General features: G+C 38.3%; 1 protein-coding gene across 1 annotated transcript; it reads left to right on the top strand.

Moving 5' to 3' along the window:
- The first annotated feature begins 5,487 nt into the window (after nucleotides 1-5,487).
- LOC103444386 (psbQ-like protein 3, chloroplastic) lies at nucleotides 5,488-6,519 on the top strand. Its single transcript, XM_070804690.1, has 2 exons — nucleotides 5,488-5,999; nucleotides 6,245-6,519. The coding sequence occupies exons 1-2, from the start codon at nucleotides 5,532-5,534 to the stop codon at nucleotides 6,437-6,439; spliced, it is 663 nt and encodes a 220-aa protein (XP_070660791.1). The 5' UTR covers nucleotides 5,488-5,531; the 3' UTR covers nucleotides 6,440-6,519.
- The last annotated feature ends 6,955 nt before the right edge of the window (nucleotides 6,520-13,474 follow it).

The raw sequence follows: 13,474 nt of genomic DNA, 5'->3' as shown, positions 1-13,474 counted from the left end.
ATAAAGTCATACCAAATGGAATCATAAAACTGAAAGTTGGGAACCTTTTCCTCAACTGTAGGCAAATAAGTAGTATAATTTGTAATGTTTGAAGCATCCAGGGAAATAATATTACAGGGAATCAGGTCCGCACTCATTGTTCCATCTCTCCCATGTTCCAAGAAGACATCATTAGAGCCACTAGATGGATTGGCAAAACCTTTTGCTTCGGGATCCCCCTTTGAGCAAGACATGAAATTGTGCAGAGAAATTGATTCGCTAGCATGAGATATATCAATTGATGAATAACCCAGCTTGTTGTGATGAAGAGATTCATCTGTGACCTCTTTTTTTGGACATGTATCTCCATCTTCATGATATTCATCATAGATAGGTGGTAAGGTACAATCATAAGTATAGCCCAATTCATCATTATCGAACTCATTTTCAAAGATAAGTGACACTAATGGGGTTACCTTCAAATTTGAAACTTTAGGCATCACCATTTGTTCATTTTGATAAGTATTTGGGTTCACCTTATCAGATTCGCATATGACGGTGCAAGACCTAGCATCTTTAAGCCAACTACCAAACCTTGACATTTGGGTAGTCGACCATCATTGGTTGTGCTTCTTGCGTTTTGATCCACCATGCTTCCTTCGAGCTTCTAGGCGTTCAATTCGCAAGGCAAGCAACTCGATTTCTTGTCGCAGTTCTTGAATTTCGTCATCTCTTTCAACTCTTAGATCTCCAGGCTCTTGGTTACCACGCCTTCCTTTACCTTCCATCGCTGCCATTTAGATAAATAGCGCCGAAGCAACCCAAAGAGAGTAGCGAAGCTCTGGTACCAAATAATGCAGAACGACAAAGAGATAGATGAGATATCAAAAGACACACGAGGCTTGACAGAAAAATGATAGAAGAGCAATGCTCAATTCTTCGTTACCATAAAATTATAATTCCAAATTGTCTCCATTAGCATATCAAACTCCCTCCCTAATATACTAGTGTGCCAAAACATCTTCATCAATGCAAATACAACTCCCTAAGCCACTTAAACATATTAAATGACAATTGTTCCACCTAGCCACTTAATTTAAAACACAACTTACAATGCATCAAAATTACCACAAAACATTAAATCACAACCTAAGATACATGAATCTCAAATTAATAATTAACGGAATGGATGAACACCAAAATACCAAAAGCCCCATTGAATAAACTCCTTATTCACTACATCATGCAGGGTCGGCCTCGTGCGAGGAAGAAGACAACCGTATTCAAATCCGTCTCGTCCACCTAGGTTTATATACGAAAATTATTATCCTCTTCACTCTAGTATTTGCCCTAGATGTAAGATGTTGTCTATGTAATCCAACCATTTATTCATTTATTGAAGGTAATAAGTAATATTGTAACAATAGAAAAATGATTGGAATTTGGCGTATATGGACTTCTCTTTATGTTTGAATTGGTTGAAAAATTAGATTATGTAAACTTAATAAGTGCATTTGCATCTAAAAACGCGAGACAGGTAATATTTGAGTAATATTTGTATATCTTTCGTTTTTTTATATTAATTTTTAATAATATTTGAAGTAAAAATAGACTTTTCATGTATTTAGTAAAAAAAAATTTACACATGTCAGTGTACAAAGGGTTGGGAGTCAGAGAACTCTAAGACCCCACTTCGAAGGCTTGCCTAGGGCCCCCAATTCTCAGGGTCGGCCTTGCTGCATACACACATTTCACATGCAAAGACAACGTATAGCGTTAGCATCATATGCATTTTGCATGTGAAATAATTCCGCTTGCAAGCACTTTTATTAAAAGTCCGTCGAGATTTTTCATAAAAATATGTAATTATCAAACATTGTTTAGAAGTTCTTTTAGAGATCTACAAGCGATTTTGATAGCATTTTCAAACAGGCCGTAAAGTAGAAGATGAGAGAATCTTTTATTTAGAATGGTCTTTCTCGGTTAGTTCTTTACTAAGATTTGAAGAAAAATGGAATGGTCTTTCTCGTATAGGGGATTTGCAAAGACAAAACTATTGTAGCATTTGATGTTATGGAAGTGAAATTCAGAGAAGTTTGCAGCATGGTAAAGTGAGTGATTACTGCATCTCGAACGGGAGTCCATATTTTAGGGACTTAAAAAGAATATATCTGTCTCTAAAGGAATATTAGCTCTAATGGAAGTGTTATAATCCTTAAATCTAAGGATTATAGGCATTAAATTATTTCAGACTGGACTTTAACGACTAAGCTAGACTGGGTTAAGGCTCATTTAGAACTGATTTTAAAATGACTAAAAACCTTTTTTTTTATGAAAATGTGTTTGGAACTAATCTTTAGTAAAAATTGCAATTGAATCCTGATAAAGTACTTGAACTGAACCTTTCACCAAGTCTTTCTTCTTCTTTGCAACTAAATCTTTCACCGAGTCTCTCTATCGATGTCACTGTATATCACTGTTGGCGACAATGCAACTGTCGTTGATGCTGTAATTTTTGGCTGCACCGCATTTGACGATTTGGGCTTGTTATGTGCCTTCAGAATCATCTGCGACGCCATTTTCGTGCTGCTCAACCACACCGTGTTGTTGCCGGGCTTCTCTTTCTCCGTTGAATAGGGCAGAGGAAAGTCTCTGTACAACCCACCTAGCATTTTGACAACTACCTACATTCTATCTCTACAGTTACATAACTCTAAAAACCCTAAGGAAATTAAAGCTTACGGATTGATGTGAATGTAGGCAGGTTTGATGGGGATTCGGTGGAAAATAAGAAAAGAGTTTTTGGAGGGAATCAGTGAAATCAAGATTTTGTGGTTCAGATTTGTAGCGAGATTTATAGATTGATTGGGATTTTGGAGAGAAGGAAGGAAACGAAGCTAAGCAAGGATTGTTCTCACCAGTTCATGGGAAATAGGCGTTTAGTTAGGTCTTTTAGCAATCCCATGGTTCGGCGGGAGACTAATTTGACGACCTAATGAGGCTCGAAGTCCACACGAGTCAGTGCTAGTTTCATTTAACTTAGTCCTTAGACATAACAAACATGGGATAGTAGTTCTAGCTAGTCAACTCCCACTTAAGAAGGTGAAACAAATTTGCCTTTGTTAAGTTTCACTAGACTCGATTGGGGTAACTAAGCCTACTAATCCGTGTTTGGTGAGAGCACAAATAACTTAAATGAATTAAGTCGGACACGCTCCGACTAAGGGGATCAACTTAGATATACCCACCAAAAAGCATGAGATTGCTAATCCTGTTTCCAACATCATTTGCATGCCTTTGTCGTCTGCAACTCCTACTCCCCCACCTATGCCTAGATTTGAAACCACCCCCACCCACCACCTAAATCTCAAAATTCAACCCAAAAAATTCGAAACAAAAACAGCAAAACCCCCCAGAAGCACCTACAGACGAATCCTCCACACAAATTCAAAACAAAGAAGTAAAATATCCAGAAAATCCCAATATTTTCTGTAAAAAAAAAATCAAAAGAGGCGTTGGGTGGAGAGCTCCGACGAATCCTCAGCACAGGGAAAAGAGGGAGAGGTGAGGGAGAGAGTGACAGAGGAAAAAAAGGGGGAGGTGAGGGAAGAGTGGGCGGAGGATTCTATAGAAATGGTGAAACGAAGAAATAGGTGTGAAATGAAGAGGATTCCAATAAATATAAAAAAGTTGAAACGAAGGAAAATAGTGAAAGGAAGAGGGAGAAAGTGGCACAGGAAAAAGAGGGACAAGTTTAGATAGAGAGAGATGATAGAAAAAAAAAGGTAAACTAATAATAAAATATTAATAAATATGAATTAAATAATAAAAAATAATCAAATTTTTAGTCAAACATTGCACCAAACGTTTCACTAATACCGTTTAACTTAGTCACTAAACCTAATCCAGTTTAATGTAACAAAAGAATCATAATGATTAAAACATCATAGTTTATTTTGCAGCCGTTAGTCTAATTAGTCAAAAAAAATAAAACTAAAAAAAAATACTCTCATAAGTTTTGATATCCCACCAATAAATAAAAGAAAAAGTAGTAAGACCCACCAATTGAAAGCTGCACAGCATTCTGAGAGTCCCATCATGTGATTAGGATTTCACCTAACTCAAAATAAACATGGGCCCCACCACATTTGAGAGTACCTACGCAGTCCACAATTGTGAGGAAATTTTTGGGGTCTTATGTCTTCGGCCAGTCCGTCTACTATAGGGACTGGTAATTCTAGCACATTGGAAAGCCACAAAGTTCTTACATCTAAGAGCAATTCCACCCATAGAGCCCTTCACCTTGTCAATCCACTATTCAATCCACCATATTAAACAGTAACTGCCTTAAATGAATAGTAACTACCATTAATGAACAGTAATTACCATTTACATCTCCACCCTTGGAACCCTCCCCCTGGCAATAAACAATTAAAATAATAGTTTTTTTGTTTGTTTAAATAATAAAAAACCCCCCTCTCTCTCTCTAACACAAAAAATAAATAAACAATTACAAAGCCCTCGAGCCACAGGCTCGTCGACTTCCCACCCCCCCATTCGCTCGGCCCCCCACCCTCACTCGGGCCCTTCCCCGCTGGAGCTGCTCCCACCAGCCCTCAGGCCCTTTCTCCTCCTCTGTCGCCCGAGCAACCAGCATCCGCTGGAGTTGCTCTAAGGACATAAGGTGGTGGTGAGGACAGGTACAAGGACAAGTTTTCATATTGCAATAAAAGTTCGTTTAGAACACATAATTGGATTGAAAATGGATAACTTACTAAATTAAACATGCGTTAAAGAGAGAAATTATAAAATTATGACCACCTAGAGAATAATAGATAGATTACTCATGAAGAATAATTATCCATTCAGATCCTCCTTAATATGGTAAAATTAAAAGGGATGGATTTCTTTCATAGCTAATCCTCTTCTAATCTCCTCCAAATGAATAACCATTCACTTCCACCTTCAACATACTTTGGTTATCTATTTCAATTCAATCATGTGTACCAAACCAATCATAAGAGGACTATAAATTCAATATTTATTATTACAAAACTCCATACCAAATTTAAACTGGTGCCATGCTCGAGCGCATGATAATTGGCTAGTAAATTATAGAGTACTAACAACCTCTTTAAAAAATTTCATTTTTGTCAATAATTATTATTATTATTTTTTGGAATATTAGATTTTTTTATTATTAAAAACACCATATATAAGACAATATAATTGATGGCCAAAGAAAGACAACTCAAAAACTAAACGTGAATATTGAGAACAAAAGTTGTAGAATTAAAAAAAAAGAAAAAAAGAAATGTTGTATAAAAAAACTCAAACAAAATTTGATGAAAATGAATATATGCGTACAAGTGTGTGTTTGTTTGTTCGTTCTGTAGGATGACAATATTATATTTTTAGCCCAGGCCTAATCCCAACACCAGCCCAGCCCAACCCTCTAGCCCCACCCACTTCCTATAATCCCACAGGCAGGCATTTCTCTCTATCCATATCCACTGTTTGTTTGCTCTGTATTCTTATGCAAAAGAACAACAATGGCATTTAAACCAGGCATACTACTACAACACATGAATCTTACAATTGCTTGCTGTCTGAAACAACCCTATGAGTTTCAACAGTCGAGGGAGAAGCCACTGCCACTAAAGGGTTTTGAGTTCCATGTCAAGAGAAGAAGAATGGGAGCAATGGCAGTAATAAGCTGGGTGGCACTGCTGACAAAAGAAGCACTTTTCACTGAAGCTGCTTCTGGGTTCGAGTTGCCACTTGTAGCGCCTGATCAGACGGTTACAGAAGCAGAGGACGAAATCAGAGGGCACGCACAAGCTTTGTTAGAAGTGAAGGATTTGATAGAGTTCGAGTCGTGGAGAGAATTACAGGCAGCTCTAAGGAAAAGCTCATCGTTGTTGAAGCAAGATTTTTACACCATAATTCAAGGGAAACCAGCAAGTGAAAGGCCTCAACTCAGGAAGCTTTATACTGACCTCTTCAACAATGTTACCAGAGTAAGTAACCCCATTCGTTTTACTTTTGACAAAGGATAAGATAATTACAAAGAATGTAAAGTGATGATGTAGCTTGGTCGTGGTTTTGTGGTGTGAGTGCATTGTGAAAACTTGGGTCTTTCTTTTCTCTACAAGCGATATTATGGGACAGGTGAATTAAACTCGAATCTTCGGAGGGTGAATGCTCCTAGTCTGTTGCAAAAAAATAGATTCAGTGACTTGACCATGTTTTTTTGCATTTGCAGCTTGATTATGCAGTTAGGGACAAAGACGCATCGTATATTCGACAATGCTATGACAACATTGTTGTAGTTCTGGATCAAATTTTATCAAGAATATTACTATCAAGTAATTCTTTCCTTCCTTATTTCCTTCCTGCATTTTTGTTGTACATTCAGTGTTGGCTTGTAGAGGAAATCGCAAGTAGAAGAGCTTCTTAAGCCGGTCTATGAACATCGAGCACTGTTGATTACGAGTAAGCTTGTCAGCTTAATGAAAAAATTAGATCAATTTTCCAAAAGCACACCTTTTCCGTAACTTCCCACAGCCCACGTTTCAAGAACAACATACTAAAATTTCATATGATCCAACGGTCAGATCTTTGTCAATCACAATTTCGGGTGGCGGTCAACGTTTTATTTTACAAACTTACAAATCCACTTCGGGAAGATCCATACGTCGGATTCCCGTTCCGTAACTTCCTACGGTCCTCAACTATTACGTACTATAACGTATTAAAGTTTGGTGACGATCCAACGGTCGGATCATCTATTCACTTGAGGTCCAAAGGGCGGTCTCTATCCAAATTATAGTCACACGATGAGATTCCGTCAATCGAACTTCACATATGCAATCATGATATCCAAATTAGTCTAGCAAGGGCAGGTGGGGGTCTCGGCCCACGCGCCGCCCTGACTCACCATAAAATTCCAATTATTTCTAAAAATTACCAAATTTTACAAGCAAGTAGTTCTCAGTGAGGGGAGTAATTTTCATATCTAGGCTGAAGTCCAATTCGGCCAGGAAACATCTGAAATCAACCTTGTTCCACCAGAACCTTAGAATTGGGTGTGCTCCGATTCAATCTCAAAACGTACTCCTACGCCTCAACCACTGATCGGGCTTTGTTCCTAGGTTTAAAGGAAGTCTAATGGTGGTGGTAATTGGAGGAAATTGTTTCACATTTGGTGGATTTCATCATGGTTCCTCGCGGCACCCACGGTGTAAACCTTAATGAAATCGAACCAATTCTTGTCGATTTTTGGGTGATCAACGAATGAGGAGGGTGTAATGATATTTGTAGGTGTTGAATGGGTGCAAATCGCCTGAAAATATGATGGAGGTGGCCGGAAATTCAACTAGGTTGGGTGTGGGTGTACAGATCACATAAAGGGTTCGGGTTCTTTCTCTCTTTTCTTTTTTTTTTTCTTTTGATTGGCCTCCAATGTTCCCTCATTTCTCTCCCGCAACCACCCTTTTTTCTTTCTCTCTTCCCTTTTTCCTTCCTCCCCCCCGGTTCATCCTTCATTTCCCTCCTCTTCCTCTTTTTCCCATTCATCTTTTTCTCCCCCACCTTTTTTTTCTTCTTATTGTTCCCTTTATAAACTAATTAGGACCCCCATAAATATTAAATTCCCAAAAATAAAATACAAATTATAAAAACTCCTTAATATGAAAGTGTAGTTTACAATAGTGAAGTCCAAAAACGGGATTTCACATTTTTCCCCCCTAAAAAAATTTCGTCCTCGAAATTTCAATATCAATTTCCATATTCACCAATGCCACATATCAAATTGATAACGATTCACAATTGGTATTCACATCTTAATTATACTCGAATTTGGCTATCATCAAGTTCGACAACATCGAACCACCACTCACAAATTCAATTATCATCGTCTCAACACGATCTTAACACCAATCTTTGTACAAGCACAAAGAATGCCACTATTAATAAGAATTCATCAATATACTCATGATGCTGGCAACCAAACCAACCAAATTTGTAATTACAAACTTTCCACATCATTCGATTTATAGTGAATAAAATCATATTCTCAATCTATGAGTTTATTCAAGCTCAAAATAAATAAATCAACGAATAAATCATCGTGACTTTCAACAATATTAAAATCTCCAACCTTAAATATCATGGCCATAAGATTTTAAAATTCATCATTGGCAAAACAATGATTTCATCACCTTTTTCTTTTATCCCCATAAGTAACTACTAGACTAAAAAAAAAAAAGATTGTAATATATCAGGCCAATACACATCACACATATTTATCACTTTAATAATTCATTCTCACAGCTCACACATGGAGCTTCTCCTTGGAAACATTGGGTCCTTGTGCCCACTCATCCATTGCTCACATTCCACGGGTCATTTTACCCATTCCAACATTCCTCCACATTCCACAGCCTTTCGCCCGAATCAACATCCATGGTATTTTCCACCTTATTCAACATTTCTCAATTGCACAGATATAATACGACTTTTCTATATACTTATCACAATTGCACAATCATCTTAACATTCAAAATTTTCATATCATCTAACATAATATCAACCCAATTCAAGATTAATTCCAGATTTTAATCAAACACTCATCTTTGAAGCTATAACATGAAATATGATATTTTAAAAATTTTCTTCTCCCATTCAATCATACGAACACAACCATTTCACAATCATCCATATTTGTGATTTAAATGAAAGGCATTCTAACTACTATTTGAAGTAATCATGATGCATGTGAATTTCACACCACATTTTCTAGGATTAAATAAGATTTAATCGAATCACTTATTCAATGTACTATCAACATTCATCGACAGAAACTCTGCTTCGAAATAAATTAGCACAATACATGAGCTTAACACACCGATACTAACCAAGAGAAATGCCACATAAGCAACACAAGGCTTCAAACCAAAAAGATCAAATGCTTAAGTAGTGTCCTGTCAAAGTCACAACTGATGTTACCTAAAAATTGTTCCTACACTAAGGTAAAGGTACAAGGACCTAATACCTAAGCTCTGATACCATAAAAGTTGTCACGCCCCGATCTCGATGTACGTCCAGGATTGACACGTGACGTCATCAAATAACCATATATCTAACATACCCGTCTCCGAGATATGTACCAAGCACATGCCATGCCTCATATTTACCTCGAATTGCGTAGTAAATTTTTGTACATTTTATGGCTGCATCTAACCTTCTCGTTAGACTGCCTACGTACCCTACACAGGGATCAAGCCATTCGTAGTTCATCTTCATTACAACTCATCATATAACACGGTTTGTTCAAGCCAAAAGGCATAACATTCCTCAATCAAACATTTGGACTTGACAAGCATGAAATTATTCGATTCAAGCTACATAACAACCCACGAGACAATCAAGGTTTCTATTTCATCCATCACATAAATCATTATGTTTCAACATAAAATCGCAATTCATATCATGTAATATATCAAAGAATCAGCAAAGCACAATAATATCCTTTAGTCGCATTGATCACTGATATAATCATATTAATAACAATCATATTCAACATCATTCCACAATCACCTCCAATAACCCATTCCCTGAGTCAAGGAGACACGATATTAACATTTAATTACGTTAATCAGTCAACTAGATCACATATCAGTGCACAAAATTAATTAAAGGAATTCTACATAATTCCTTACCTGGATTCCAAGTAATAACTTGATAATTCTAATTTATATTCACAAGGTCTATTGTGGTAATTCTCATTCATTCAAATCTATGGTTCTAGACTAACTTTATGGAAATGAGCAAGAGTAAGGAATCCGGACCACTCAACGGAATCCAACAGTCATGGGTTTCGGAACACTCAACGGAACTAAAATACCAAGCTGCTTCTCGTACTTTACCCAGACCTGTCATATTTAGTGCCTACATCAAGGGAATGGTGCACTAGCAAATCAGAACTCGGTTAAGCTGCGAAGCTCGGGTGAGTGACAATAATACAAGTATGTGATATTCAATTAAAACGGACTAACAATCACAATCTATAAACATCCACTATAGAATCATACTTTATGGAATCATCATCAAGTCGTTGAAAACTTTGAAGAAGTCACCCAGACATCCAACGGCTTTTCCCATTCAAACTACCAAGATTCCCAAAACCATCGTTCATAAATACATTAAAACTAGGGCTAGAGGGAAGCAGTTTGGCCGAAGCCTACATTAGTAACCAAACAGGAAGTGGCCCCCTATAGCGGATTAACCAAGCAGAACCACTGTTGCAGTAACCAAGTAAGCAATGACCCCCTATCACGGATTAACCAAGCATAGTCATTCCTACGCATCTGTTAGGTAGTGATCACCTATCACGGATTAACCAAGCATGATCACCCCTAAGTGTGTGTGTATGGCCATACCAAAGATATAAGGATCGTCTATCGCAGATTAACCAAGCACGATCCATAGAAAATATGGTCCCCTATCACGGATTAACCAAGCAAGACCAAGATAACTAAGTAAGTAATGATCCCCTATCGCGGATTAACCAAGTAGGTAGTGACTCCCCAACGCAGATTAACCAAGCAGAGTCATTCCAACATCTGTTAGGAAGTGATCACCCAATGCGGTTTAACCAAGCATGATCACTCCTAAGCCTACATGGCCATAAGGATCGCCCAATATGGATTAACCAAGCGTGATCCATAAATAGTATGGTCCCCAAATGCGAATTAACCAAGCAGGACCATACATACACTACAACTACATGGTGCAATCTCATCATCACACCTTATACATAATTATATGCATACAGGCTATCGACTTCACATATCAACCAGCATCTAGTCATATGGAGCACAACACAAGGAATCCCTCAATTACTATTCCTACTAGAAATCTAATAAAGTACCTAACTCATCTCCTGACTTTCATCTCCATCTCAAGCTAGGTAATAGTGTCAAGTTCAAATAGGTATTCAGTTGGCAATCATATCCAAATAATTATCAAACAATATTTAGATTCCATAATTGTCATATCATTCATCATAATTATCATTCACATTATTAAAAGTTAATTAAACACATATATATCACAAACATCATCAATACACAAGCCAAATCATATTTAATTAGCATAGGTCTATGGCTAAATATATAACATTCACATTTCAATAGAAATCATATTTATAAGACCAATTCATATTCACAAATGATACTAATATAAGAAATTAAGATAATAATCATATTCTGTATATTCAAGTCACTATCTTACCACTATATGCCCAATAGATTTCAATTAGTCTCGTAGTACTAATTTTAATATTTAGAACGTTTCGAGACTGGTTGACCACAAGTTAACTCTCGGTCAACGATAGGGTCCACAACTCTACATAATTTGATCCTGAAAATCCGTACATCGGATTTCGGATCCATAACCTCCCATAGCCCACATTATGTTTCAAGAACAACATACTAAAATTTCATTATGATCCAACAGTCGGATCTTTGTCAATCACAATTTCTGGTGGCGGTCAACGTTTTATTTTACGAACTTACAAATCCACTTCGGGAGGATCCATACGTCGGATTCCGGATCCGTAACTTCCTAAGGTCCTCAACTATTACGTACTATAATGTATTAAATTTTGGTGACGATCTAATGGTCGGATCGTCCATTCACTTGAGGTCCAAAGGGCGGTCTCTATCCAAATTATAATCATGCGATAAGATTTCGTCAATCGAACTTCACATATGGAATCATGATATCCAAATTAGTCTAGCAAGGGCAAGTGGGGGTCTCGGCCTACGCGCCGCTGCACGTGGCGGCTAGCCGCCCCTACTCGTCGGAAAATTCCAACTATTTCTAAAAATTACCAAATTTCATACCTGGGTCGAAGTCCAATTCGACCAGGAAACTCTTGAAATCAGGCTTAATCTGTTGGAACCCTAGAATTGGGTGTGCTCTGATTCAACCCCAAAACGTACTCCGACGCCTCAATCACTGATCAGGCTTTGTTCCTAGGTCCAAGGGAAGTCTAATGGTGGTGGTAATTGGAGGAAATCGTTTCACATTTGGTGGATTTCATCATGGTTCCTTGCAGCACCCACGGTGTAAACCTTAATGAAATCGAACAAATTGTCGATTTTTGGGTGATCAACGAAAGAGGATGGCGTAATGATATTTGCAGGTGTTGAATGGGTGAAAATTGCCTGAAAATATGGTGGAGGTGGCCAGAAATTCAACCGGGTTGGGTGCGGGTGTACGGGTCACATAAAGGGTTCGGGTTGGGTGCTCTGCACCCTTCCCCTTTCTCTTTTTTTTTTCTTCTGATTGGCCTCCCATGTTCCCTCATTTCTCTCCCGCAACCACCTTATTTTCCTTCTCTCTTCCCTTTTTCCTTCCTCCCCCTCGTTCGTCCTTCATTTTCCTCATCTTCCTCTTTTTCCAGTTCATCTTTTTCTCCCCTACCTTTTTTTCTTTTCTTATTGGTCCCTTTATAAACTAATTAGGACCCCCATAAATATTAAATTCCCAAAAATAAAATACAAATTATAAAAACTCCTTAATATGAAATTGTAGTTTGCAATAGTGAAGTCCAAGAATGGGATTTCACAGCAAACAACACTTGTCCCGACAAGTCATAGAGTTGACAAGCGCCCTAGCACAACAGACAACCTTGGTGAATCAGTTCTTGCAATGCACCGAGATCCAACGTGCCCTAGACAAGGTGTCCAAAAGTAGGATAAGGGTAGACGAGGAACCTTTCCAGCAATGTCCCGACAAGCAGCCATTCGACCAGCAACGAATCAAGTGTTCGGGCAGCGTACACTCCCGATTGGGCCCCCGAGATAACGTATACTCCTATCTTAACGCGCGGAGGAGCGTGCATTCTTGACTAGGGCCCCGGATTAGTATACACTTATGGTTGGAACTATTCTCCGATGATCAACATAAGTAGCCTTCCATGCAAAACATTAATTCGTGGTTAGGCCCGTAAAAAGCATCATCCATATATCATCGGAGTAGGCATCACGATGGACGGAGAGAAGCAGTCACTCAATCTGGCTCAAGTTCAACTAGCAGCCTGCGAAGAAATCCCTCGCTTGCTAGGAATTTACCTCATGCACTGCAGCCACAGCATAGACGAGCTGATCAAGTAGAAGTGCAGCCTAGACCAGCATGTCAAGACCGAGGGCAGCAGAGAACTCTGCTACCCCAACAAAGGCAAATTCAGGAAGAGGTAGAAAGGCTTTTAAATGAATGATTACGTGATTTCCAACCCAACGAAGTGGTCGACGAAGCAGTACGACTGGACATGACCCACATGAGCAGGTCACCCTTCACGAATGAGATCAAGCAACCAGAGCCTCCACACAAGTTTAGCATGCCACATTTCACATCTTTCAAAGGAGATGGAGATCTGAAGAGGCATTTGAAGCACTACCGAAGCACGATGGTCCTTTATTAGAAC

The sequence above is a fragment of the Malus domestica genome, chromosome 09 (assembly GCF_042453785.1).
Source record: "Malus domestica chromosome 09, GDT2T_hap1".
NCBI lineage: Eukaryota > Viridiplantae > Streptophyta > Magnoliopsida > Rosales > Rosaceae > Malus > Malus domestica.
This window is presented reverse-complemented; position numbering and strand designations above follow the sequence as displayed.